Genomic DNA, 27,659 nt, shown 5'->3' with positions numbered 1-27,659 from the left:
TTCCTTCCAGTGTCACATGGCAGTGGAGGAGGGTTCTAGCAGTGGGTGTCACATGGCAGTGGAGGAGGGTTCCAGCAATGGGTATGCAGGCTGAGATGCTCCTTAGTGGTCATTGTCTTGGCCAGTGTCCATTGCTGTGAAGAGATACCATGACTGTGGCAGCTCTTATAAAGGAAAGTATTCAATTGGTGCTAGCTTATAGTTTCAGAGGTTTGGGAAGCATGGCGGCATGCAGGCAGACATGGTGCTGGAAAAGGAGCTGAGAGTTCTGCATCTTGATCCTCAGGCAGCAGAAAGAAGTACTGGGCCTGGCTTGAGCACCTGAAACCTCAGAGGCTCCCCCTGCCCCAGCAACACACTTCTTCCAACAAGACCACACCTCCTAATAGTGCTACTCCCTGGTGTCCAAGCATTCAACTCCATGAGCCTATGGGCTCTCAGTCTGTAGGTCCTCTGTCATGATGGTGCATGTGACATGGGGTTTAATGCATCATCCTTGATTAGTAACGTGAGAATAGGGTCCTCAACTGCAGCCAGGACCATGCTCTGACTTATCACTCACAGCCTTAAGCTAGGGCACTTGGGGAACACAGGCGAAGAAGGGGATCGTCCTGTTGACCACTAGCCTCACCTCTTGGGGAGACAAGATGAACATGAGAATTAGTATGTCAAGGATGTAAGGGCCAAAGAAGCTGGTGTAAGACCTCAACCACATGCCAGTGGTGAGCAGGCAGGCCTGAAAAGATTTTTTGATTGATTGATTGATTGATTATATATACAGTGTTTTGTCTGCACATATGCCTAGAGGTCAGAAGAGGGCACCAGATCTCATTATAGATGGTTGTGGGCCACCATGTGTTTGCTGGGAATTAAACTCAGGTCCTCTGGAAGAACAGCCAGTGCTCTTAACCTCTGAGCCATCTCTCCAGCCCTCCGTCTTTATTTTTAAAGTTGACATTGTTGTCTCCTGGTAGAACCTTGGGAGTGTCTTTTCTCCAGACTTTTCTCACTGTCTTATTGCTGAGGTGGGAACAATGTGTTCAGGGTGAGAGTGGTAAGTATGTACATGTTTACAGAGCAGACAAGATATAAAAGTTTTAATGAACAATAGATACTGTAGGCAGAAACATAGTGGGTGGGGAGAGAGAGGAAGAGAGGGAGGGGGGGGGAGAGAAGTAATGAATTACCCGTCCCAGGGGAAATAGGGATTTTCTGTGACAGTATGTTCTGGGTGTGTAGAGTCCTGTCTGGACAGATAATTTACACACTTTAGTTGGTAAATTGTATGTGGCCACTGGTCTCCTTTGGGGTGGGGACTCCTGGAGGCATCAAAAGTCACTGGGTTGGGCTCCGTGTCTGAGAGAATGGGCGTTCTGCTTCTTACTTTTGCCTTTCGGTCTCTGTGTACAAGTTTTGCAGATGACACAACATGGAGAATGATATTTGTTCACTAAATTATTACTAACAATTTTAAAATTAGAGATAAAGTTTTGTGTTTCAGTAACATGTTTTTGTTTGTTTGTTATTTTGTTTGTTTGTTTTGTTTTTTGAAACAGGGTTTCTCTATGTAGCCCTGCCTGTTCTGGAACTTGCTCTGTAGACCAGGCTGGCCTTGAACCCACAGACATCCACCCAGCTCTGCCTCTCAAGTGCTGGGATTAAAGGCATGTGCCACCACCACTCGGCAACATGCTTGCTTTTTAATACCTCGAATTATATATGTTGTGTGTACATGTGTGTACATATGTAATTTATGAAGATTCTCTGTTGGAGAAGCAATTCAGTGTTCTTAGCTGTGAGAACCCCATTTTCCTCACCCACACTGTTACCATTTTGTCCCCCTACTTTATGGTGACACATTTAAAATGCATTTATTTGTGCCTTTGTTTTCTGAAATGTTGGAAAAAAAAACTGCATACACCATGTCACTCTGCCCAAAGGAATCCATGTGTATTCTCATTTGTCATCTGTGATTATGTGTTACAGGGGCTTAAATGGATTTATTTTTAAGTGTGTGTGTGTGTGTGTGTGTGTGTATGTGTGTGTGGTTTTGTGCACATGGTTGCAGGTGCCCACTGTGGCCAGAAGAAGGTGTCAGATCCCTTGGAGATTCAGACAGTCGTCAGCTGTCCTCTGTGGGTGCTGGGAACACAATGCTCTTAATAGCTGAACCAACTCTCCAGCCCCATGGTGTGGGCACTTTTAACTTGTGGTTGCCTCTTTTCCTTTCTTTATAGCATCTGCTGACAGCAGAAGGTCTTAAGGGTGGATGAGGTGGCTTAGAGGAAAAAGCCCCACTGAACCTGATTTCTTCATTTGATTCCTGAAAGTTGTCCTCTGACCTCTGCACATGTACACCATTCCCTGAAATAAATAAATGTAAAAACAATGAAGTCCTTATAGTTAATGTAGATACATTTATCTATTCATTATAAAGACTTTCCCCTTTTATCTGTTGATATTTATATGCCTTTTTGTTGTTTTGGTTTTAGAGATGGTCATGTAGTGTGTAACCTTGGTTGGCCTCCTGTATAGCCAAGGCTGCCTTCCAACTCCCAGTCCTGTCTCTGTTTTCCAGGTGCTGGTTTCACTGGTGTGTGCCACACACCTGGCTCCTAATATGGCTGTTTGGGGCCCTTTGTGATTCTATTTCTTTTAATACTGGTTTTAGAACTTAAATAGAGAAGCCATTGTGTCTTTTGATATCCTTTGGTAATGTTAATCCCTCCAGGTGATGAACGTGCAACATCTTTCTATTTATCCATACCATCTTCAATTTCTTCCATTATTATTTTACAGTTTCATTTCTTCAGTTAAATTATCCCATTTGTTTGTTTATAGATTTTTTTTCTGAAATTTTACTATCAAATCTGTACTTGAGAAACACTGAACAATGAGAAAACATGAGGGAAATTATCACATTTCATTGGGTAACTCAGTGAGTTTACTGGTATAGGCAGAAGCATGGGTTCCCAGGGGCACCCCCCACTACCATCAATAATCTTTGACTAATCTCCATCATAAGTTAACACCACATTCAATTCTATAGTGTTTTCTTTCTTCAATTCAGACTTAGTAGTCCATATTCTGTGCCTTAAAGGCTTCTTGATCTTCCCTTTATATCATGGGTTTGAATAGGATTGGCTCACATGGACTCATGTTTGAATGCTTGGCCTATAGGGAGTGGTACTATCAAAAGATGTGTCCTTGTTGGAGGAAGTGTGTCACTGTGGGGCAGCTCTGAGGTCTCATATGCTCAAACTACACCTAAAGTGGTAGACAGTTGACTTCCTGTTGCCTGTGGATCAAGATGTAGAACTCTCACCTCTTTGTCCAGAACCATGTCTGCCTGCATACTGCCATGTCCCACCATGATAATGGATTAAACCTCTGAAACTGTAAGCTGCCACCTCAATTAAATGTTTTCCTTTGTAAGAATTGCTGTGTGTCTCTTCACAGCAATAGAAACCCTAAATAAGATACCTTATAACTGTAAGATCAACCTGTCTTTGTATAATTATGCAGAAAGTGCTTTGCAAAGCCAAAGCCTTCTATTTGTTTACTGTTCTAGAGGTGGTGAGACCTGGGAAAGCAGATCCTAAAAATGAGGTGGACTAAAGTCTCATGCAATAGCCAACTTTATTCAGACCATCAGACAATTCATACTTTGAAGGTGAAGAGGAGTCACATGAGTAAAGTGTACGGTCACAAGGACAAGCTGTCCATGACAAAAACAGAGGTATATAAATACATAACAATAGTCAATTGTAATGAATAATCTAAAGTAAACTTACTCCTATTTGCTATACCTGGGAGGGTCATGGAAGCATAATCCAAGAACAATTCCATGTTTCTGAAGAGGCTGAGGTCACAAGACTTGTTTTCTCACAAGCACTCAGAATTCTCCTCACAGGACTATGTTCTGACATCTATCCGATGCTCCATCTAGATAAACACGCGTATTGTATTTCTGGTTAGATTGGCATTGTTGACAGAGGCTTCCTTTGCATCGCGGCACAGGCCCCTGTGACAGCTTCACTCCACAGACACCTCAGCGGAGGAGTTGAGCTGTAGTAGTTCAGAGCTATGTTCTCGGTTGTTTTCTGTCGAGTGAGGGCTACCTGCTTTCTGGAAACTTCCCTTCTTTTTTATTCCTACGATTTCTCCTAAAGGAGATTTCATTTTAAATAACAAGGACAACTTTTACTGATATCTTTATAGCTTTCTTTTGTGTATTGTCAAATGTTCAGTAAGACAAAAATCTCTAAACAAATCCTGTTATGTTTTTTCTCATTATGATTTCCTGGTGATGAAGATAGGGCCAAGTGCCTACAAGGCACATCCATACTCACTGCCTTTGCAGTGTTCCACTGTGCGGCCTCTGATGAATAATCGGGGAAGGATTCTTACAGAAAGCTTTCCCACAGTGATTACTGCTGCCAGCCGTCATTGACAGGGCCAGCCCATTAGAACCACGCGTTCTGGTGGAGGAGTTAAACCAAAATGCAAGGCGTTTGGGTGTCATTGCCTTTTGAATACAACCGCTGTTTCCTGCACTGCATTTCTTCTGTGAGATTGTAGCCTTCTCATCTGTTACAACCTTGGGCTTCATTTCCCAAAAGTTTCTAGCAATATGATCATTTATTGGGCACAGTTTTTCCTATGCATTGGGGTCTATTAATAACTTCCCCTGGCTATGTGCGAAAACAGTCACAAAGTCAAAAACCACTTCCCACAATCATGTCTTTGTTCCTTTTTATCAACATAAACTCAGAGTCTGCCTTCCTGCAATTATCTTTATTGGCAGGCATTTGACCAGTGTTAGTTTCCAGGTACAAGTATTTCGTTTGAGACATTTTCAGACATTCAAGGACAAAGAATTACCACATGTCTACTTGATTTGCAACCTTTAGATAGATAGGGTAAAAATGTGCCCTGCACTTCACCTTGCCTGCAGATAAGAGAAACATTATCCTGCACTAACCTCACTAACCTTAAACTTTTTTTTGAGACAGGGTTTCTCTGTGTAGTTTTGGTGACTGTCCTGGATCTTGCTCCATAGACCAGGCTGGCCTTGAACTCACAGAGATCCACCTGGCTCTGCCTCCTGAGTGCTGGGGTTAAAGGCGTGCGCCATCAACGCCCAGCTACTAACCGTAAATTCTTAATTCCTTGCACTTATTTTCACCTCAGTTTTTAACACAAGATTGTAGCTTAAAGATTTATTGCTTGCATTTACCCTGTGAAACTAATGGAAAAGGTAATCAGCCCTTTGCTGGCTCCAGGGGTGGGATGGGGTGGGGGTAAACTTCCCCACAGACTCCCTGAAGACCTTTTGCTGCTGCTGCTACTTCTGGTCAGTGCCAGGTCTTGTTTCTTTTGTTCTGCAGCCTAGGTGTAATCCTTAGATCTAAAAGTCTTTTTTTAGCAACTGATCATAGCAAAAGTGCTTCAGTAGACCAAAAGCTGCACCTATTCTTCTATTGCTGATGTAGGTTGCCTAGTAACCAAGGGTACTTATCCAGCCCATTGGAAAAATGGCTCACAAGAGCCATTTGAGAGCAGTGCGTGGAGAAAAGACAGCTTTACCCTATTTGTGATCTTTACTGATTAATAGATTCTTAGCTTAATACCTTGCCACACTTAGGAATGTTGTTTAAGTGCACGATTTCTTTCTTTAGACTCCTTTGTTGATTGAATCCCTAGTTGACCTCACCAGAAAACTTCCACTAGCCACTCACACATTGTTCAGTAATAAAAGCTGACAGTTATTGCTCTATGTGTGAATCTTATTGTCTTTCTCTATGACCCTGAAACTTCCAAGCCTTGCATTCCATTGCCAAAAAATTATTGTTTGTACATGTATATAAGCCAATACCCTCGCTGTATTTGGAGAAACTTACTTAGAACAATAAAGAGACATGGACTGAAAAAGTACAGTGCATAGACTCACTCCTTATCCCTCAGATTAGATCCTTAGCTGGTTGTAGAGTCTCCTTTGAACTCTGGGAAAAAGCCTTTGAGGCCGGCACTTAAAGACTTTCGTTAGATTACATATTTGGGTTTTTCTACTTCTGTGGTTTCTCGAGTGTAAGAGAAGATAAGAACTCTCTTTAAGTGCTATTCCACGTTCACTATACCTGTATGCATTTTTCTCTTCAGTATGAGTTCTCTTTCCTTTATGTGATAAGTTGAGAGCTACAGTGGGTTCCATTTGTAAGGGTCTCATCACTGTAACCCTCTGAAGAGCACAAGGTGACAGCTCTGACTGAAGGATTCCCCACATTTATTAAGTTCATAACTTTCTAAAAAAATTCTTTGTTTCCTGAAAAACTGAGCCATCTGGCTAGGGAGTTTTCCATATTTATTATGTTAATTGATGTTCATTTCAGAATGGTTTCATGCTTAGTGAGGACTGAGCATTCTTTGAATAATCTACCACACTCCAGCTTTTGAAAGATCTCTCTTCTGTGTGAGTTCTCAGAAGTGCAGTAAGGAGGAGAGCCTGCCGAAGGGTCTCCCACATTCAGCATATTGGTTTATTCCAAACAAAGTTCTTCTGTGTTTTGCCTTGTTACCCACCTTTGATGCTGTGATAAGATCCCTGGCTACTGCAGCCTGAGGGAAGAGGGTTTGTTTGGCTCGTGGTTTGAGGGTACACAGTCTGCCAAAGCAGGGAAGGCATGGTGGCAGGCAGGTCCACAGTGGGAGCTTGTGGCTGGGAATTCTCAGTTCTTCACATTTTGGTGGATCAGGAATCAGAGAAAGAAGAATGCTGACTTTCTTTTCTTTCCTTTTCTTTAATTTTTAATTCAACCTAAGATCTCAGAACATGGGATGATATCACCAGCATGAGCAGTGGGACTTCTGTCCTTAGTTAATCATCTATGGTATCACCAGCATGAGCAGTGGGACTGCTCTCTTTAGTTAATCTCTGGTATCACCAGCATGAGCAGTGGGACTGCTCCCCTTAGTTAATCATCTCTGGTATCACCAGCATGAGCAGTGGGACTGCTCCCCTTAGTTAATCATCTCTGGTATCACCAGCATGGGCAGTGGGACTTCTCTCCTTAGTTAATCATCTCTGGTATCACCAGCATGAGCAGTGGGACTTCTCTCCCTAGTTAATCATCTCTGGTATCACCAGCATGGGCAGTGGGACTTCTCTCCTTAGTTAATCATCTCTGGTATCACCAGCATGAGCAGTGGGACTTCTCTCCCTAGTTAATCATCTCTGGTATCACCAGCATGGGCAGTGGGACTTCTCTCCTTAGTTAATCATCTCTGGTATCACCAGCATGGGCAGTGGGACTTCTCTCCTTAGTTAATCATCTCTGGTATCACCAGCATGGGCAGTGGGACTTCTCTCCTTAGTTAATCATCTCTGGTATCAGCAGCATGAGTTAATCATCTCTGGAAATTTTGTCACAGACTTGTTGAAGAGTGTGTCTCCTAGGTGATTCTAAACCCAGTTAAATTGACAGTGAAAACTAATGATCATATTTACTTAGGGTTGAATTACCCTACAAACCTTTTCACATTTGTTAAAGGGTTTTTCTACAGCATGCTCTCCCATGGGGTCCCTAACATGGGAGTCCCAGCCGCAGCATTTTTCTGATTCAGTGCATTTCAAAATTTATTTCCAGTATGAGTTCTCTGAAGTCCTATAAGGGGAGAGCTCCAGTTGAAACATTTCCATTTGCTGCCTGCCCATCTTTTCCTGTATGAATTATCGGTGATGAATTCCACTGGAGACTTTCCCAAATGTGTTCCATCTGGAGGGTTTTATTCCACTGTGGGTCTGTTCATGTTTTACGTACGGGTGATAATTCCTGTAGCTATCTCTGCTTTATCACTTTCACAGGGTATCTCTGCTGCATCACTTCCTTAAGTTCAATGGCATGAACATTCTCAATGAAAGATCCTCCATGTGCACTGGATCAACAGGGCTTTTCTGCGGTATTACGCTAGTCTGTTCAATGAGAAATGCGTCACTCACAAAGACCTTTCCCCACTATTGTATTATTTACTTTTTTTCAGTAGTATTGATTTGTGATGTTCCATTGAGGATGACAAGAATAGCATAGTCTCATACCCTTTGTAGCCATATTGTTTTTAAATTTTTTAAAAATTATTTTTAAGTGTGTGTGTGTGCATGCTCACACACATGTGTGCAGTACCCAAGTAGAGCAGAAGAGAGCATTGTATTCCCTGGATCTGGAGTTACAGGCAGTTGTGAGTTGCTCAGTGTGGATGTTAGGAACAGAACTTGGTTTCTCTGCTCCTGTTAACCACTGAGCTATCTCTTCAGTGCTGTCCAGAGTTTATGAGATGTTGCATCATCTTTAGATTTTTTTGCTGGAATCATTTTTATGCTCACTATTTTTTTCCTTAGTCTTTCCTCTTCCAACTTGAATGTATAGGATGCACTATAGCAATCAATGCAGATCTTTCCACTAAGTCTATTAGAGTTTTTATTAATTGGATTTCGTGTGTGTGTGTGTGTGTGTGTGTGTGTGTGTGTGTGTGCGTGCGTGCGTGCGTGTGTGTGTGTGTGTGTGTGTGCGTGTGTGTGTGTGTGTGTGTGTGTGCGTGTGTGTGTGTGTGTGTGTGTGTGTGTGTGTGTGTGTGTGTGTGTGTGTGCGTGTGTGTGTGTGTGTGCGCGTGTGTGTGTGTGTGTGTGTGTGTGTGTGTGTGCGTGTGTGTGTGTGTGTGTGTGTGTGTGTGTGTGTGTAGGCCAGAGGACAACCTTAGCTGTCTTTCTTTAGACATCTTCCATTTTATTTATTTATTTATTTTGAGCCTGAACTTTGCCTCGTATGCTAGACTGGCTGGAGAGCTGGCCTCAGGGACCCACCTGTCTCTACCTCCCCAGCAGTGGGATTACAACCCTGCCACCATACCTCAGTCTCTTTATATGGGTTCTGAGAATCAAAGGCCTCTTACAAGACAAGCAGTTCACCAACTGGTCCCTCTCCCCAGCCTTGAATTTTCTTTTGCAGAGCTGCACTCTCCTGTCTTCTCAGGAATATTTAAGGAGATATCAGAGCCAGTGAACTTTTTGTCATTGAGTGCTGAAGTTTTTGTATTCATTTAAGCACTTAAAGAAGTTTTTCATTGATTAATTCCTTTATTCACTGGGTATATGTGCACACACGTGGATATACAGATATTATGATGTGTATTCAGTGGTCAGAGGACAACTTATGGGAATTGGTTCTCTTTTTCCACTATGTGGGTTCTAGGGATCAAACTCAGGATTGGCAGAAGCATCTTTACCTGCTGAGCCACCCTGCAGCCCTCTGTAGGCGTGTTTATGCTTCCTGAAAACAGTGTGATGTGCTGATGTTCATTGTAGTCTGTGCATGGTTTTGTTACCCTTGTGGACATGTCTTTCTTAGGACTCTCTGATCCTGTGTTTGAATGGTTTTGTGCTCTGGCTGCTTGTCTCCCAGATCCTTGCTAGCTGTGCTCAGAGGGTTATTCTTATAACTCCTTACAGTTTAACAGTTGTAGTCTGGTTTTTACACTGTGCTGTGTTACTTATTTTCTGGGTCATTTTCCCATTTTGATTTTATTTAAAACAGGTGAAGAGTCATGCTCTCCTTCTCATTTAGTCCATGGAGGGTCATGCTCTCCTTCACGTTTAGTCCACAGAGGGTTGTGCTTTCCAGGCTTGCTGGTGAACCTGCAGCTCTGTAGCAGCATTACAACAGTGAGAACATTGTCCCTAGTAGTTCCCAGGAAACTACAAGCATGTGTTTCTCACACTGAAGAAGACCCTTTGCTGGGGGAAGCGGCAAGTTTTGAATCTTCCTGCTTTTTGTTCATTCCCTAGGAAGAACGTGTTGTCAATCACATGGCTGCGAAGATCATCGAGAATGTTTGCACAACACTTTCTGCCCAGGCGCAGGGCTTCATCACCGGGGAAGTAGGGCCTGTCCTGTGGCACCTGTTCAGACACTCCACCGTGGACTCCCTGAGGATAACTGCAATATCGGTAGGTGAAGCACATTTGAGGATGTGCCCAGGGACGCGGCACCATGTTTGAAGAAATGTGCCTGAATGAGGTGAATGTACTGGAGAAGGTAGAAATGATCAACAGGTATACTAAAGCAGAATTCTAAGAATGGGCCTTGAAGGGTTTGGGACTTCGTGGGATGTGACGTTCATTACTGGTTAAAACTATCTGGAGCTGAGCATGGGAATCCTTGACAGCCAGTGGGTCCTGGTCCCCTGCACTCCCGTGTCTGACTCCATGGGTCTAAAATGAGTGACGAGGCAGCATGGTTTGTGCTCTCTCTGTTGGGCAGGGGTGTGTGGTGTCTGTAGGGTGGGGTGCCCAGAACCCGCAGAATCTGTGACGGATCTACACTACTGTTCCTCAGGCCCTGTGCAGAATCACACGCCAGTCTCCTGCGGCCTTCCAGAACGTCATTGAGAAGGTGGGCCTCAATGCTGTCATCAGCTCCCTGGCCTCTGCCATCTGCAAAGTGCAGCAGTACATGCTGACCCTGTTCACGGCCATGCTGTCCTGTGGGATTCATCTCCAGCGGCTGATCCAAGAAAAGGTCTGACTCTGCGCTCAACTTTGCTGGAAAAATCAGTCTTCCCCCTAGAGTGGAGCATTCAACATGAAGTGTCATCCCTGTAGGAGGCCTTTTGACCTTCCAGGCCCCTGCATGTACCACAGGACATTCGGTCAAAGACGCAAGCAGATGCTTTTGGTGGCTTCTGCCGCCTTGTGTCAGTGAGAAATAGCAGCGCTCACGAGGCTTCCTCACGCGGTGTCTTTGCAGCCAGCTCTTCCCCTCATGTCTTGTCCTCCTTCAGGGGAAAGGTCTCCGCTGTCCCTCTTTCCTCTGACCACGTCCATTCCTCTAACCCATGTCACCTTTGAGTCTTCTTCTTCTGTTCTTGACTTCTTCTCCCTTGGGCCTCTTGATGACCTTTATCTGGTTCCCAGTTTTCGCAGTGGCTGTGACTGGGTCTCTGTACCAGCCTTTCTCCGAGTGTCAGGCCCAGCTGAAGTGATGTGGGCTGCCATCACCTCGGTGACTGTCTTACGTTGGGAATGCAGACCCTTAGGCCTGCTGTCCCACTGCTGCCTCAGAGCCCGTAGGTGAATGCTGTGTCTGCTGAGTGACTGAACCTGTTTTCAGACGCCTGAGACTGTGTGTGTCCGAGGTGCCAACAGTTAGGACCATGTTTGTACACAAGTTTGTGAGGCAGTGAGTCAAGGCTTGACATGTTCTTGGTTGTTTAGTGTTTCCCAAGTTCTTAAAAAGAATGCTCCATGTAGAGTTCAGTACACCTGGGCCAGGATGGGGAAGCACACATTCAAATCTGAGTCATCCATCCATCCATTTACTCATTCATTCATTCATTCATTCATCCATTCATTCACTCATTCTGTGCTCTTACAGATGGAACCAGGTGCTCTTACATATTAGGCACACCTTTTGCCGCTTAGTAGCACCCCCACTCTCAAATCAGAGTTTTGTGAATCTCAATGGAGGATCATGGACTTGAAACCCACTGTTGGCCATGGCCCCACTGTAGTAAATGCTATTTGTTGTATTTTTTATATTAAAGTTAGAATTTTGTTACATTAATACCATATGTGCATGGTACCTTAGTTTCTGTTGCTGTGATCAAATACTCTGACAAACACACTCAGGGAAAAGGGTGCAGGACATCATGGTGGGGAAGTCAAGGTTGCGGGGGCTTGAAGAAGCTGCTGCTCATATAATCCAGGAAGCAGAGAGCTATGACTGTAGGCTGCTCAGCTCCTTCCTCCATCTGTACAGACCAGGATCCAGGCCAGGGGTCGGCTCCACCCACAGTGGGCGGGTCCTTCCAATCCTTCCGGTTTCTGGCAATTCCAGGCTGTCAAGGTGACACCAACAGTTTGATGTGTGAAAGTCTAAAGACAGAGTAACACACACTTCGCCTTCACGGCAGTTTGATATCACTCAGATGGCTGTGTGTGGGAGTCCAGCTCCCACCTTGTGAAGGGTTCTTAGATGGAGGAGACAGGAATGAGGAAATATAGAAAGAAAGATGGAGATGAGAAGAAAGACAGATACAGGGTAGCTTCAGGAGGGCCTGGGTCAATACCCAATGGCCTCCTTCATTGAAAAGGGCTTTTATAACATGTCGAGGGGAGAGGCAAAAGATCTTCCCCCTGTAAGGTTGAAGCACACCGCACAGCCAAGTGTAGACCCTTCTAAACACATGGTAACCATACCTGTGATCAAATCGTCTCCTTATGCATCCCTGCTGGGTAAAGCAAGCTCAGATTCTCTGACCCTGAGTAAGTTCTCACTAGGAAACCTCTGTGGGCTCCCACAGCTGTGGCTGCAAGCAAGTGTTGTTCAGCAGTCTGTGTCTAGATTTGCTGTTCAGTTTTCCATGTTATTAAATGCTACTGTCACTGCATAGAAATAGACACCCTTGGGTAACTCCACTTTGTAAGTTGTGATTAGAGAGGCTGAGAGTTTTAACAGAATCACTTTTAAACTCAGCACACGATTATATAATATTTTGTAAAGTCAGGAAAATGAGATACATTGTTTCATGCCATGTAGCTTTGTTTCCATGTCTCTTAAAGGAATGAATGAATGGATAATAGAAGGGTGACTGCTCACTTTTAATTTGTATTGGCTCTTTCTCCCACCCTAGTACCAACCAGGTCCTACTCTGCCTGGCTTGTGAGACCAGATGAGTTCAAAGTATTGTGGCTAAGGCAGGGCTCATCCTTTCTTTTCTTTAAACTGTGTCACTGTGTGTATGTGACCACGTGTGCATGTATGCCAGGGTGTGTGGAGGTCAGAGGCGGCTATGTGGACCTGGTCCTTTGCTTCATGCAGGCCCTAGTGAGTGAGCTGCAGGTCCTGAGTTCCCTGGCAGGCGCTCACCCACTGGGCATCTCGTGGGACCAGTGTTGGCATTTCACAAGAAGTGTCTCATCACAGTGGAAATGCATCCATCCCTAAGGGCACAGCTAGGTGGAGTCACACTTATCCACGTGGTTGCTGGCTGACAGCAGGATGCTTTTATCTTGAACACTGAAACTCAATATGTAGACAACATCTTGGGTGGCATGTTGTAAGACTCTGATAGCAGTTAAATTCCTACTTTTGTAGGGCGTCTGACACCACATTGGCATGGGGGAAAGAGGCGTTGTCTCCTTACTGCTGGGTTGGGCAGCCATTTAGGTTCCCTGTTGAGCTCATTGATACCTGATTTGGGGGACAAGCAAACCCCTTATGGCGCTGGCAAAGGGGGTTCTGGCTTTTTACTTTGTCTCCTATGATGGGCACCTCTCTGGTTGGTAGGGAACTGGTTCCTGGAGACGGCCTGCACAAATGCTGGTGTCTGGGAATGGGACTTTCATTACTGATGGAAGAGGATGCAGATGTGGGCTTCCTACTCTGTCTCTTCTGGTAATAGCCACAGGGAAAGGGAGGAAGGTGCTACTGCTGCATGTGAGCATGCTGCAGATCCCCATCTAGTGTGTTCTGACAGCAAGGTTGGAGAAGGATGACCCAGCTGGAGAAGGAGGACTCAGCTAGAGAAGGGTTCCTGGTTATTGTGGTGTTGAGATAAAAGCCCCAGCTTCCCACAGGTCTTCACTGGCACTGCTTTGTCAGGGGTGTTGGGTTGCCCTGTCATGATCAGATGAGGTCTAAGGCCCCACAGTTCCTTTGCTAATGGAACTGGTGATGTGTTTTTCATGATACTTGACTGAAACAGAGTAGCAAATGTCAAGTAGTTTTCTGTGTTGCAGGATAACCCTTGTTCCTTTGGCCTTTGCATGGACATGTTTGGCTACTTTCTTGTGTATGTGTGCATATATTGTATGCACAATCATGTTTGGTGTGCTCTCTTGTGCATGCATGCACAGGTAGAGATATTTTGTAGCAATTTTCTGTGATTAAAGTTTCCATCCTAGAGACAGGCTGGTTAAGATTCAGAAACTAAACAACTCACAAGTCTCAGGAAGCCCCTGAAACTGACTAGATTCACCAGGCTCCTCCATCCTCAAAGTTGTATAAGTAGTAAGAATGGCTGAGGAGAAGAGACCCTCCAGTCTGTTGAGCAGCCTGCACATCATGCAAAGATGGCAGATTTTCTAAGGCTACATCTAGGCTTGGTGGGCTTTTTGGTGATGCAGTTGCCTGTGAGTAATTCTTCATTCATGCTCCTGTAAGGAACCCCAATAAACTCATTGCTTCTCTGTAGGTGAGCTTTTCTGTCCACTAGCCAGTTTCCAAATAACTACACAGAGACTTATTATTAATTATAAATGCTCTGCCACGTGGCTTGGTACATTTTCTCAATATGGCAAGTTCATCTCCTGCTTCACCTCCATTTCCTCATGACTCCCCAGATTCCTCTCTTCTTCTTCAAGCTCTCTTTTTGTCTGTCAATCCTGCCTGACCTCTATCTGTCCAGTATTGGCCAGTCAGCTTCTTTATTAACCCAGTCACAGTGGTACCAATTCCCACTGTGCAGAGGAGTATTCCATGATTTTCCATCTATCCTCACTGCCCTGTTTGGGGGAGCAGTTGTTTGTTCAGGTCTCTGTGAAAAGATAGGATGGCCTGTACTGCTTTCCACCTGATTAAGTTTTGAGGCAGAGTCTCTTACTGAACATAGTGTTTGCAGTTTTGGCTTGGTCAGCTAACTGGCCAGCATATTCCCAGAATGATCCTGTCTGTTTTCTGACCCCTAGCACTAGGGTTCTAGGTGTAGGCCACCAGGCCTGGCTTTTGCATGGGTGCTGGGGAGCAGACTTTAATGCTTGCTCAACAAGTGCTTTATACAGAGCCACCCCAGCTCTCGGCATTTTCTTATGACAAACGCTTAAGTAAAATTGCCAGGTTACTCTCACTTTTAAAAGGCCTTTTCCTAAGTAGTCTGTTTTTCATGGCATGTTTTATTATGTTGGAAATAGCTGCAATGTTAGTGAAAGGCCCAATGGTGGCATGGAAGTGCCTCAGGGCTGTGCAAAGTTCATAGTCAAAGCTCCTTTCTTCCCTTCAATCTATTTCTCTGTCTCAGCCCAGACACATAGTGGGCCCGTGGTTAGTTTCAGTTTTCTTCTCTTCCAACTCTCCATTTCTATGACTTCAGTGAGCCACAAAGTTAGTTTTAGAATGTCGGCAGCTGTGGCTCTGGTTGGAAGCTCTGCCCAGAAGCCACACAGGTTGCAACATCCACTTTGTCCTCTGACATTAACACCCAGGCAGAATGTCACTCTTCAGAACATAGAGAAGAAGGGTCTGGAAGACTGAAGCTAGGTGCATGACACTGGCACCCTGTAAGTAACTTCAGTAAACTCACTGCTTCCCCAAGTGTGGCTTTGGTAGAGTTGTACCTACAGGTTTGTGTTGACAGGCTTGATTAGGTCCCGGTTTGGATTCCTGAGGGAGGGTAAACTCCATCAGGGGAGTGGACTCCTCCCAGGAGAAGAGACACCATCACTTACCTGTTTGCTGATGTGTGGAGTGGCATGGGGCACTTCCTGCACCATCTGCATCTGGGTTCACGGAGGCTTCAGCAGCCGTCAGTGATGTTTGCCCATGCTGGGCTCTACTGGATCCAAGCCCTGTCATTTATCTTTGTCACTTAGGATCCTCCATGGGAAAGACGTCTGAGCAACAATCTGGTGTGTTTTTCTGGAGCAAAGGCAGGTGAACACTTTGTTCATGTGTTTACTGGTTTGCAGAATAATGAGTTGGTTGCTTAGCGGTCTCCAAGGGCTGCCTCTTTGAGTATTCTTTGCTCACACAGATTTTATGATTTGGCTGTGTCAGTGTGCTACAGAACAGCTTCTTTTCTAAAGGCTGTGAGCTGCCTCCTGGGTCTTTTCGTCTTGACTCCTGTGGTCTCTGCATCTTGCTGTGTGATATGACAATAGTTTCCGGCTTGGATGTCTTGTCTCTGGATCTGAAACAGTCTCTCTCTCTCTGAGGAGTCTGTCAGGGGCTTTCCTTGGGCTGGGGCTGGCTATTGTCTCTAGTCTTTTTGATTGACAAAGCCAGTGAACATCTATTTAAAAATATGTCACTGGCTTGTGGTGACATATCTAACTACATTTTTATGTTAGTGGGTTGTTTTTTTTTATTGTTGTTTGTTTTGTTTTTTAATTTAAGCTGAAAATCTTGATTCCTAATGTGATGTGATATAATTTTACCGTTTTGTAATGTTTGGTCATAATGGTAACACTAATATAATATCAGATATAATTCTTATTTTTTTGTGTGTGTGTGTGTGTTTTTGTGCTTGGGACAGTCTCATGTAGGGATGTGCAATCAGGTTAATCAATATGCTTCACAGTCTCTAATGCTCCACTCTGTGAAGCTGCTAATTCCATATTACTTAGGTATTTACTTGATTTTTTTTAAATTTGGAGTATATTTAAAAATAGTTCAATTTGATTTTTCTTTTGAGGCAGGGTTTCTAGTATCCCAGGCTGGTCTTGAACTCCCTCTGTAACTCAAAATGACCTTAGATGTCCTGGGTTTTCTGTTTTTCCATATGAAGTTGAGTATTATTCTTTAAGGTCTATAAAAAATTGTGATAGGATTTTCATGGGGATTGCATTGAATCTGTAGAGTGAGGCATTCAGGTATGATCCAAAGAGTGCAGGACCCAGGAGGGTCCAGAGCCTGTAATTGTATGTGGGGGAAGGGAAGAAGAAAAGTCAGGAAAATTGTGAGTCTGGCTAATATGGTGAGGATTGTGGCTAATATGGTGATGATTGTCAGAACAGGGTGAGCATGTGTCTGGTGCTTGGTGTAGAAGGCTGCCTGTGCCTGCACCTGAGGTAAGGCAGATACCACTTCTTGGCTTCTGGGTCTGTTCCTAACCATATCTGTAAGTTTTCTCACCTGCCTGAAATGTGAGCAGTATGCCTCTTTAATTCTAATTCCTTGACTGATTATCCCTTAAAAATAAACCAAGAACTTCAAAAGGAGACACATGCATGGATTCAATATCAGTACTTACTCTTCAGACTGAATTCGGATCTGCTGTTCACCCCCATGACGTTCCCTATGGGAAAAACACTTCTGGATCATTCTTGATTGCCCCTGTATTGTGCAGCCATTGTTCTAGCCAAGAACTAGTGGGAGCTTGATTATGCGTACGTGTGCATGCGTGCATACGTGTGCACGTGTGCGTGCGCTTGTGTGTGTGTGTGCGCGCGTGTGCGTGTGCGTGCGCTTATGTGTGTGCATATAGGTCCAAACCTGCTGTAGTTTCATTATCTGATATGTGTCACTGGTTGTTGCTCGTTGTGATGAGGCCTCTAAATAAAGAATGTTCTGATGGTGTTTCATTTGTGTGGGTCTCCAGGTGTGGCTCCTATGCTCTGTTTAGTAAGCTCTGTCAGCTCAAGGTAGGAACTGTGTCTGTGTGGACATTTGTGCCCTTGCCAGACTCAGATCTGCATGCTCCTCTGGCCTTCAGCTGGTCCATCGACTTTCTGCCACACTTCCTGTTATGTACTTGAGGCTTTGGTTTTCAACCGTGCTGGATTTGAACTCAGCTCAGCAAAGCATTCATCATTTGAAGATTTACCTTTTTCTTTAAAATTCTGAATATACTTTTAATCAAAATATATCACTTTTCTCTTCCCTTTTCCTCCCTCTAGCTCCTCCCGTGTTCCCTCACTCTGAACCCTCTTATAACCCCCTTACAAGATAGGTATAGGAAATAGGATTCCATGTGCCCAGGAATTAAGGCCAACAACCGACCAGTGAGACCTTGTGAGAACTACTGCTTTTGTGAACACACCCTGGCTAATTTCAGGTTAAGTGGGATAATAGTACATGTGGGTTTGGACCAAATTGAGAATGCACACATAGCTGATGAGGTTTCTCCCTCCTCCTGTTGGATCGCTGTATTCTACCTACCAGCTGTTGTTGGGTTGACCTTTCCACCGTGTCTCCGCAGGACTTCGTGTCCACGGTCATCCGTCTCCTTGACAGTCCATCCGCTGCCATCAGAGCCAAAGCCTTCCTGGTGCTGCTTCACGTCCTGATTCACAACCGGGACATGCTGCTGCTGAGCTGCCAAGCGAGGTACACTGCCTCTCAGAGGGTCTGTCGGGGCCGATGACCAGTGGTTTGTGTGTGTCCTGTAGACTACTTGCTATTGGCCTTTATGTATCTGACATTGAAAACCTTTTCTGAAGTTTAATCTGCCTCTGGTATCCTCAGCTGCTAAGCCCAGAGAGGGCCCTGAACACAAGTGAGGTCTCAATCTAGTGGGCTTTGTGCCTTCCGGGGGCCGGGGGTCTGCCTGGAAGACTCTAGGCTGAGAGGCTCAAGGCCCCTTTGTAGGGGGCTTCAAGAGCAGTCCTGGGCCACTGTCTGTCTGTCACTTTGAGACTTTTTATTTTGTTCTTTTTAGAAAGGGATTGGTTTTGTAGCCCAGGCTAGCCATGACCTCTTGGCCCTCCTGCCTTAGCCTCCCAGCACTGGGGTCGCAGGTATGAACCACCACCCTGGCTTTCTCCCCCTTTCACCCGTCCTGTCAAAGGAAGAGCTGTCCCGGGGGCCCCAGAGTTCTGTTTGTGTTTGGCTCCTTCTCACCAACATTGCTCATTTCCTCAGCCCTGCTCCACTGGGGTCCAGAGAGTCCTGAAAATCTAGTTGATATCTTTTCATTTGGAGCCTGGAGCTCACTGTGTAGCCCAGGCTGCCCTTGAGCTCACTGTGTAGCCCAGGCTGACCTTGAAGTTGTGATCTTCATGCCTCAACCTCCCCAAGAGGTGGGATTACAGACCTTCTGGAGCCCCAGGGCATGTTCTGTTAGGGCTGGCCCTCCACACCCTCCTGTGAGAGGTGGTTCTGCTCAGAGCAGCTGCGGGGACCTCAGGATGGTGGTGGCAGTTTCATGTGGAGGATCCTGCTCTGTAAACCCTCCCAGGACAGTGCTGGGCCTGGGAGTCTCAGCTGTGGTGCCTAAGCTTTTGGTGTGCACAGAGTTTGGCCTGGAGGAGTAGTCTCTACACACCACAGCCAGGTGGCCTGGACGGATGTGCTGTTTGTGCAGTAGAGATGGCCTGAGTGTGGCACCTGTCCCTGAGCCCATGTGGCTCTGAAGTGTGGCTCCTCCTGTGTGTATGCTGTGTGATCCAGAGCAGGACTCACGTGGCTGCTGGGCCAGCCTGTGAGGGATGGCACCTCACCTTGTCTTTAAGGAGAGAAGGTCCTCCCTCACCTGTGTGTGTTGCATTTGGTCAGTCACTGAGCCGTGGGGACATCAGGCTGAGAGCATCCCTGTGCACGTAGGAAATCTTGAAGGAGAAAGAACAGGATGACCATGCAGCTCACAGCCAAGCAATGGAGGAGACAATTCCAGCTGTCATTGTGACTCCATGAGAGGTTTTATGAACTTCAGCCGGACTGACAAGAGATGGCCTCTGCAGGGACGGCCCTGGTGCTTCGGAAGGCTGTATAAACCATGTGAACCAATGGCAAAGACTCAGGAGTGCAGGTCACAGCCACCAGAAGACACAGAGCAGGTCCTGGAGACCTCACACACACAAAGTGCCAGGGATTCTGGGTGGGGCCTGGGACAGATGATTTTTAACTCAGGAAGTTGGAGCAGGCTTTTCCAGATGCAAGCATTCTCTATTGGTGCTTGCTTGACCTAGGATAGTGGTAGAAAGACCAGTGACAAAGAGACTGAGGCCGAGTGGGAGACGGTGGCCAGGTGGACTTGTTAGCTCACAGCTGTGCTTTGCATTCTGGGAAGCTGACCAACAGCTCGCTCACAAGGGAAGAGACAGACTTGAGACAGAATTCTGGGAAGGCTGGAATTGGGGGTACCAGGCACTCCAGCCGCTGTCCCCGCTTGAGAGCCCCTGGAGGCTCCTTGTCTCTAGAACTGAGGTGGACAGTTTCAGAGGAATAGCACCCAAGGTAGATCTTTGGCTTCTGTGGGCATGGGGACACATGCATACAAATACACAGTCACACACAGACACAGGCATGTACACACATGTACACACACAGGACAGAGGTCGAGGGTGCTGTGGGATGGGCCTCCTCCCTGGAACCACTTCCATCCCCTTGTCACTTGAGGGTGATGTCACCTGAGGCTGTGATGGACACACCTCTTCCCCGGGGCCTCTGCCTTGCTCTCTCATGGCCTCAGGTTTGTCTTGGTGGCTGATATTCCTCTCTACACAGTGTGTCCTTTCTCTCTTTGGTTTAAAGATACTTTCTTACCATTCAAGTTCAGGATCTCTTATAAAATCTTTGGGGAATATTCCTTGAATTTGTAGATTTATATCTTTTGAGTCAATTTGATTTTCAGCCATGACTTTTTAAAATACTTTTCCATCCCTCTTGCCCTAGACTCCCTTTGGAGACTGGTGACGCACATGTAAGGTCTTGTTAATTGTCCTGTTGTTACCAGAGCCTCCACTTTTGGTCCCCTCTGGGTTTTCCGCGTTATAATTTCAAATGATCTCGTCTCACATTCCCTGGTGCAACTTTCAATTTTCTGTGCTGTTGAATTGAGTTCATCTGGTAAAGTTTTTTGCATTTTTCATTTGGTTCATTTTTATGAACTTTTTAAAAATTTAAGACTTTAAATTCTTTCATTGGATTTAAGAGAATTTTCAGTGCTTTTTGGAAATTTTAATTTTTGACAACTTTTTTTGAGTGTTGGGGCCATGCATGCCCTTGACACACATGTGGAGTTTGGAGACACTTTTTTGGGAGTTTGTGCCCTCCTCCCACCTCATGAGTCCTGGGGGTGGAGCCCGGTCATAGCGTGGCAGCTTACCTTTGCTTACTGCTCCCATTATGGAAGCCTTTTTATGGTGTGTGCTGACTGCTCTTCCCAGCCAGGGACTCATGCTGCTGTGCACCTCTCCAGCCCGGTGTTGGGGAGTGTTGTGATTCCCAGGACTTTACCTTGATGGGTGGTATTTGAAGGTGTTCTGGATGTTCTGCTTCCCAGGAGGTCACAGTCTCTCTTCATGCTGCATTGGTAGGTCTGGGGTGCGGAGGAGGGGGTGCTGGTCTCTGGACCTCTGACACTTCTCTTCTGTGGGAATTAGGTCATTGCCTTGGGACTGGAAGGCAGTTGCCAGTCAGACACTGATCCTGCTGCTGCTGGGGACCTGAGAGTGGCCCAGCTTTGCTGGGTGGGAAATGGAAGTTCAGCACGTGACTCTCGACTTCCTTCTGCCCAGGAGAACTGGGCCACTGGTGTAGGCTTCATCCTTGCAGGGGGAAGAGTCCCTGACCACACCTCCCAGCTGGGGATCTGGAGCAGGCACTACAGTGGAAGGCCAACTCTATCGGCCCACTAGAACCGTGGAGGAGGAGGGAGAGGTCCTGTGTGGTGTCCCTTTGATCTGTTAGCTATCTTTTCACATAGGGCTCAGGAAAGACTCGTTGGAACCGTTCTGGGATGCAGGCTTTGGAAGTCCTCCGGTAATAGCTGAGGAATGGAGGAAGTGAAGGAGACTCATGGCTGCACCGTTCGTTACGTGTCCCGTCTCCCCCACCCCTGTTCTCCAGGCAGCCCACCTCCTGTTTACTCTCTGGAGTCTAACTAAGCTTGTTTTAATGTTTTAAAATGTATATTACTATTATGTCCAGTGGTTATTGGTTGTGATAGAGAACTCAGGAAAGTGAGGCCGCTCCATATCAGCAGAAGAGGGAATTGCAGATCACTTTTGAATGTTGCACATAGAAATTCTGGTTGCTGCAGCCTTCAGGAACGAGCTGGGAAATGTCTTTGACAGTAAATGCACCGTCACTTTGGTTTCGGCAGTTTGACACTTGACATTTGGCCACTATGAGCGTGAGTTGTTGAAGTTCCATGCCCCAGGGTGTCCAGTGGGTGTTGTTACAGCTGATGGCATGGGCTCCTGCGAGGAGCCATTGATTGACCTGGAGGTGCTCACTAGGTGTCAATAAGGGCCGGTTCTTTGTTAAAATTGAACATATTTTGGTAAAAGAACTCTCGGTGGCTGGACACATCTATTTTCATGTATCTGCATAACACCCTTCAAAAGTAGGAACTGAAGAAAGACATCAAATTGATTATCTGAGGCAGGCGGGGCAGAGGGGTTACTTGCCTCCACTACTTGTTTTAGGTTGTTACACTCAATGTGATGGTTTGAGTGTGAAGGGACCCCAGTGGCTCACAGCTCTAAATACTTGCTCCCCAGTTGGTGGGGCTAATTTGAAGGCTGTGACAGGTGGAACCCACAAGGGATGGCTGTGGGGGGCCTGCTCCCACTTTTTTCCCAGGGTACTCTTCAGGAGTGAGGGATAAGAGATTTAGATAGAAATATAGAGGGGGAGAGAGAAACACAGAATATCCTCAGGAGGCCTAGATCCTTATCTACTGGCCCTTCTGTCTCTGCTAAAGGGCTTTTTGTAGGAATGCCGAGGGGTGGCGCAAAAGACCTCCCCTAGCACAGCCAAGTGCAGACCCTTCCAAACCTGGTAACCACACAAGTGGTCAATCCATCCCCTTATGCAGCCCTGCTGGGTAAAGCAAGCTCAGCTCTCACTAGGAAACCTCTGTGGGCCTCCATAGGTGGCCCTTAAGTCCAATCCTTCCCCTGGTTCTGGTCCAGCTCCCTATCTCCTGTTGGCCATGGACTCTGCCATGCTTTCTCTTCTGTGGCAGACTCACTGCACTCTCTGAGATGAGCAAAGTCACTAAGACCATAAGGTAAAGTTCACTCCTGTAATTAGAAAACAAATCCAAGCGGATAGGGGAACATTAGCAATGTTAGCAACTGCTGTCAGGTGGTCATAAAGAACTAAGGGGAGGGCCTTTGAGGGGCTCAGCAGGTAAAGGCCCCACCGAAGGCTGATGACTAGAGTCCAATCCCTGGAGCCCACATGGTAGAAGGAGAGAATAGATTTCTGCACATTGTCCTCTGACTTCTACACGTGTACTGTGGCATGTGTATATCTGTACTCCACACACAGAAAAAAACCAAACAAACTAAAAGGGTTACAGGATCTTCAAGACAGTAAAGTTGAATTTTTTTCTAGACTTGGGAATTTGACTTGGTGATGTCAATTGTTCTCAGGAAGAGAGTGTCGAGGTGGAGGGCAGCTGGCTTCTGTTTCCTTTGCGACCCAGGGGCTAAGTTGCTGTGTCTGTGAGGTTGAATCGGAGAGCACACGTGTGGTGTGTTTGTCTGGAGCAGCTCCTCCCTTCTGGGTCCCTGTTGCCTGTCTGCCACTGACGGCGCTTCCCGCCCTCAGCCTGTGATGACCTTTACGGTACTTGGTGGATGTTTTCCTGCTTCCTGTCATCACTGCTGTCTCTTGATGGTCTGTATTTCAGCACATTTTCTGCGATGTCAGCTCTCCCTCCCATCTACCGTGGAACTGAACCGTCAGCATCAGACAGAAAGGAAGTGACAGCTCCCAAACGTCCACCCGTTTCTTCAAGGGCTCTGTACTCAGATTGAGTGTGCCAAGAGATGAAAGGGGGTCTTCAGCATCCCTGGGTGTGACTGGTGGGTGCTTCAGGGCATGGATGGTTCATCAATTCATGAGGAGGTGTGTGTGAGCTGGGTGTGAGCACCTCCTAAGGGATCAGACTTTCTAGAGGCCTCCTTTCCCCTCCCCCATGCATCTCTGTTAATATGGAAATCAGTGGAATAAAAAAAATAACCTGCTTTGATCTTAAAAGAAAGACTTTCTTAAAGAAATATTTACTCTGGATAATTGGTTAACCGTGTGGGAAAATTTATTTTCTATGCTTATACAAAAGTTAATTCCAGATGGATTAAAGAATTATATACCCCAAAGAAACCATAAACAGCTGGAAGAGAGTATGTTTAAATCTGGGAGAGAAAAAGAAGCACGGAGGCAAGAACTTGAAACTGCTCTGTCCCTTAAAAACAGATTAAGCACTGGGTGTGCCTGCAGACAACCCAGCTCAGTTCCCAGTACCCACAAGCACTGGGTGCTCCTGAAGAGGTCCCAGGTTCAGTTCCTAGTACTCACAAGCACTGGGTGCTCCTGCAGAGGACCCAGGTTCAGTTCCTAGTACCCACAAGCACTGGGTGCTCCTGCAGAGGACCCAGGTTCAGTTCCTAGTACCCACAAGCACTGGGTGCTCCTGCAGAGGACCCGCGTTCAGTTCCCAGTATACTTATGACGGCTCACAACACCTGTAACTCCAGCTCCAGGGCTTATGTTGTTCTGTTCAGGCTTCCATCAGTGCTGTGCACACATGGTACACACACATGAAGGCACAGCACCTATGCACGTAAATAAAACCATAGATAAACCTTATATGCTCACAAAACTTTGAAGATTTTGTTTCACACATAATAATCTCTCTGCTTTAAAGGGGGTTCTAATGACAGGCATAGATAATTTGCATCATTAATAATTGAAGAAATGACCAGAGAGATCCCGTGTGTGGTGTGGTGCTTGCTCTGTGGGTCTAGAGAACTGAGTTCAATCCCTGGGACCCTTGCAGATGTGTGTGGAGAGAACAGCTCCTGGAGGTTGTCTCTGCCTCCACATGCATGCCATGGACATCTGTCTACACATGATAAAAATAATGATGAAAATTAAGACAGCAATTGAAGATGCACATTAATAAGGTGACTCTAAGGGGTAAAAGCAGTGTTGCCATCATACATCTGAAACACAGACGGTGGGGGTGTTGCCCGTTGAGGCTATGGGTGGGGGGCACTTGTTACCCATTGAAGCTATGGGTGGGGGGCACTTGTTACCCGTTGAGGCTATGGGTGGGGGGCACTTGTTACCCATTGAGGCTATGGGTGGGGGGCACTTGTTACCCATTGAAGCTATGGGTGGGGGGCACTTGTTACCCGTTGAGGCTATGGGTGGGGGGCACTTGTTATCCATTGAGGCTATGGGTGGGGGGCACTTGTTACCCCATTGAGGCTATGGGTGGGGGGCACTTGTTACCCGTTGAGGCTATGGGTAGGGGGCACTTGTTACCCCATTGAGGCTGCCTTTGAATGGGCAGTTTGGGGTATGTCTTCGGAACCTGATTGTTCTCAGCACCGAGAGCGAATCTGCACAGGTGTGTGCTTCTCTAGTGAGACTAAGCAGCTGAGAGACCAACACCCCTGTGACTCTTCCACTAACTCTGCTTTTGCTGGGCTCCTGAGTAGCCTCCATCTTTGACACTGTGGCCTTGTCATACCTGGGCTTATTGTGGATGCACAGAGGCGTCTCAAGGACTCTGTGACATTTGCAGAGTGTGTCATTTTATCTGCATGATTGCCAACACCATCCTCTAGGTGGAGTCTGTCTGTGGACATGCCTGTCCTGTGGAAACAATTACATGCTATCTCCCTTTTTTCTAGAACTTCCCTTTTCTTTTCATATTATATCAGCTGTTCTCTGTTGCTGTGATAGAACAGCGTATGGAAGAGTGCATTTTGGCCTACGATTCCAGAAGGGAAGGCCATAATGTTAGGGAGGCGTGATAGCAGGTGGCCAGAGCAGGATGCTGAGAGACTGCATCTTCAACCACATGCAAAACAGACTGAAGGAACAGCAAGGCTGTGAACTCTCGAAGTTGCCCCTGTGACAGACTTTCTTCCAGCCAGCCTTCATGTCCTAAGCCCCTGAACAGCACCACCCAGTGAAGACAAGCCAAGTGCATGAACCTGTGGGGACATTTCTTAATTAAATCACCACACATGTATGTGCATGTGTGTAGTTAGAGTTTTCCTGCCTGGCCCACAGTCAGGACAAATCTCTCTCACCTGCCAGGCCCATAGACGCTCAGACCCAACCAAGTAAACACACAGAAACTTACATTGTTTACAAACTGTATGGCTGTGGCAGGCTTCTTGTTATCTACTTCTTCTATCTTAAATTAACTCATTTCTATTAATCTGTACTTTGCCACGTGGCTTGTGGCTTACTGGTGTCTTTACATATCGCATGTCATGGCGACGGCTGGCTGGTCTCTCCTGCCCCAGCCTTCCACCTTCCAGAATTCTCTTCTCTCTTGTCCCACCTATACTTCCTGCCTGGCCACTGGCCAATCAGCACTTTATTTACACAGAGCAATATCCACAGCACATGTGTGATGTGTGTGTATAGGTGCATGTTTGCATTTGGGCACGTGTGTGTACTCGCATGTGTGCACATGTGCATGTGTGCATGCAATACAGTGTGTGTGTGTGTGTGTGTGTGTGTGCGCGCGTGTGCATATGTGTGGCCCAAGGCTGAAGTTGGGAATTATCTCCATCTCTCTTCACCTTATTCTTTGAGCTAGGCTGTGGCAATCAAATCCAGAGCTCATTTGATAGGGCTAGTCTTTGGGCCTAGCTTGCTGTGGGGATCCTGTCTTGGACTTCTGAGGCTGGAATTACAGATGAGTTACTACGCCAGCTTGGTCTCTCTGTGAGATCGGAATCTGGTCTTCTGGCTTCCATGACATGTGCTTTGCACACTGAGCCCTCCTCAGTTCTGTTCCCTGGAGCCTGAGTTTCTAACCGTTTGCTTTGCTCCCGGGTAGCCTGCAGCTGCACCATAGCCCTGCTCAGCTGGAAGGCAGGATGCAGCCAGCTGTGGTTTGACAGCTGCTCTCTGGACTGTGTCTCCTGAGGGTCACACTGGTTAGGTCTGTAGTGTGCTGTGTCCCCCACTTTCAGCACTTGACTGTTTCTCTCTGACAGCCAGTCAGGGTTAGGACTGGCCTTGAGCAAACTGGGGGAGCGGACCCCCTCCCACATGGCGGGTGTTCTGACTCAGCCAGGGTCATCTGGGCCCTGTTGATGATGGCCAGCCACTGTGTGCCTCCTGCTGTGTGCTTAGATTGGTTAACAACAGGCAACTTCGATCCCATGATGCATTGGTGCCAGCACTTACGTTTTGTCTCTGTGAGAAGCTCCTAATTTACCAACTCCTCTAAAAGTGGGCTTTTTTTCTCAATTAAATCACCACGCATGTATGTGCATGTGTGTAGTTAGGGACAGGATCTCAGATAGTCCAGGCTAGCCCCAAACTCCACTTTTAGATCCGTGCTGCAACTCACTGTGCTGGTGTGTTCTGGGCCCCCATACTGCAGACACTCCAGAGTGACTGGTCATGCTCCAGCAGAAGGCTCCAGGGAACATTCTAGACTCCCATTTTTCCTTTCTGGTCATACTAATTCTTACATTTCATGTCAGTCAGTATATGGATTCTGATAGTTGCTAAGTACAACTCTTCCAGTTACAGATTCAGGAAGTAAAGAATCAACTAGAGTAGGCCTGTAGAAATGTTGGGGCTGCTGTAACTTGAATTTGGGTCAAAAGTCCGTTTATCATCTGGCCACCAAAGCTGAGTCAAAACTGATCAGACATGGAGGTGTCAGATGGGGGAGGAGTCTGCCAAGGACCCTGGCAGGGATGGGGAGAGAGGAAAGGCACATTCCATAAATATTTAAAGCAAATTATTCCTGAGAAGAAACCAGTGCTACAACAACAGCATGTGCAGTGGACAGATAATGGGTTCAGCATGGAAGGAACTGGAAGGAACGGAGGGGAAGCGCCATAGCTCCGTTCTTGGAGAGGAGGCTTGGTGAGGCGAGCTAGGAGTGAGGCTGTCTGGGGTCATGATCTGCAGCATCTGCCCACAGGTTTGCAGAGGACACGGGCTGGGGTT

The 27,659-nt window shown here is 46.3% G+C and overlaps 1 protein-coding gene across 1 annotated transcript in view; it reads left to right on the top strand.

Annotated features, from left to right (window-relative positions):
- Ulk4 (unc-51 like kinase 4) overlaps positions 1 to 27,659 on the top strand; it is a 317,659-nt gene that overhangs the window by 56,489 nt on the left and 233,511 nt on the right. Inside the window, exons 20-22 of the mRNA XM_036191627.1 lie at positions 9,839 to 10,000; positions 10,389 to 10,571; positions 17,968 to 18,095. Coding sequence (XP_036047520.1) covers positions 9,839 to 10,000; positions 10,389 to 10,571; positions 17,968 to 18,095 — 473 coding nt within the window. The remainder of the gene's footprint in view (positions 1 to 9,838; positions 10,001 to 10,388; positions 10,572 to 17,967; positions 18,096 to 27,659) is intronic.

Source organism: Onychomys torridus, chromosome 7 (genome assembly GCF_903995425.1).
Source record: "Onychomys torridus chromosome 7, mOncTor1.1, whole genome shotgun sequence".
NCBI classification, from domain to species: domain Eukaryota; kingdom Metazoa; phylum Chordata; class Mammalia; order Rodentia; family Cricetidae; genus Onychomys; species Onychomys torridus.
This window is presented reverse-complemented; position numbering and strand designations above follow the sequence as displayed.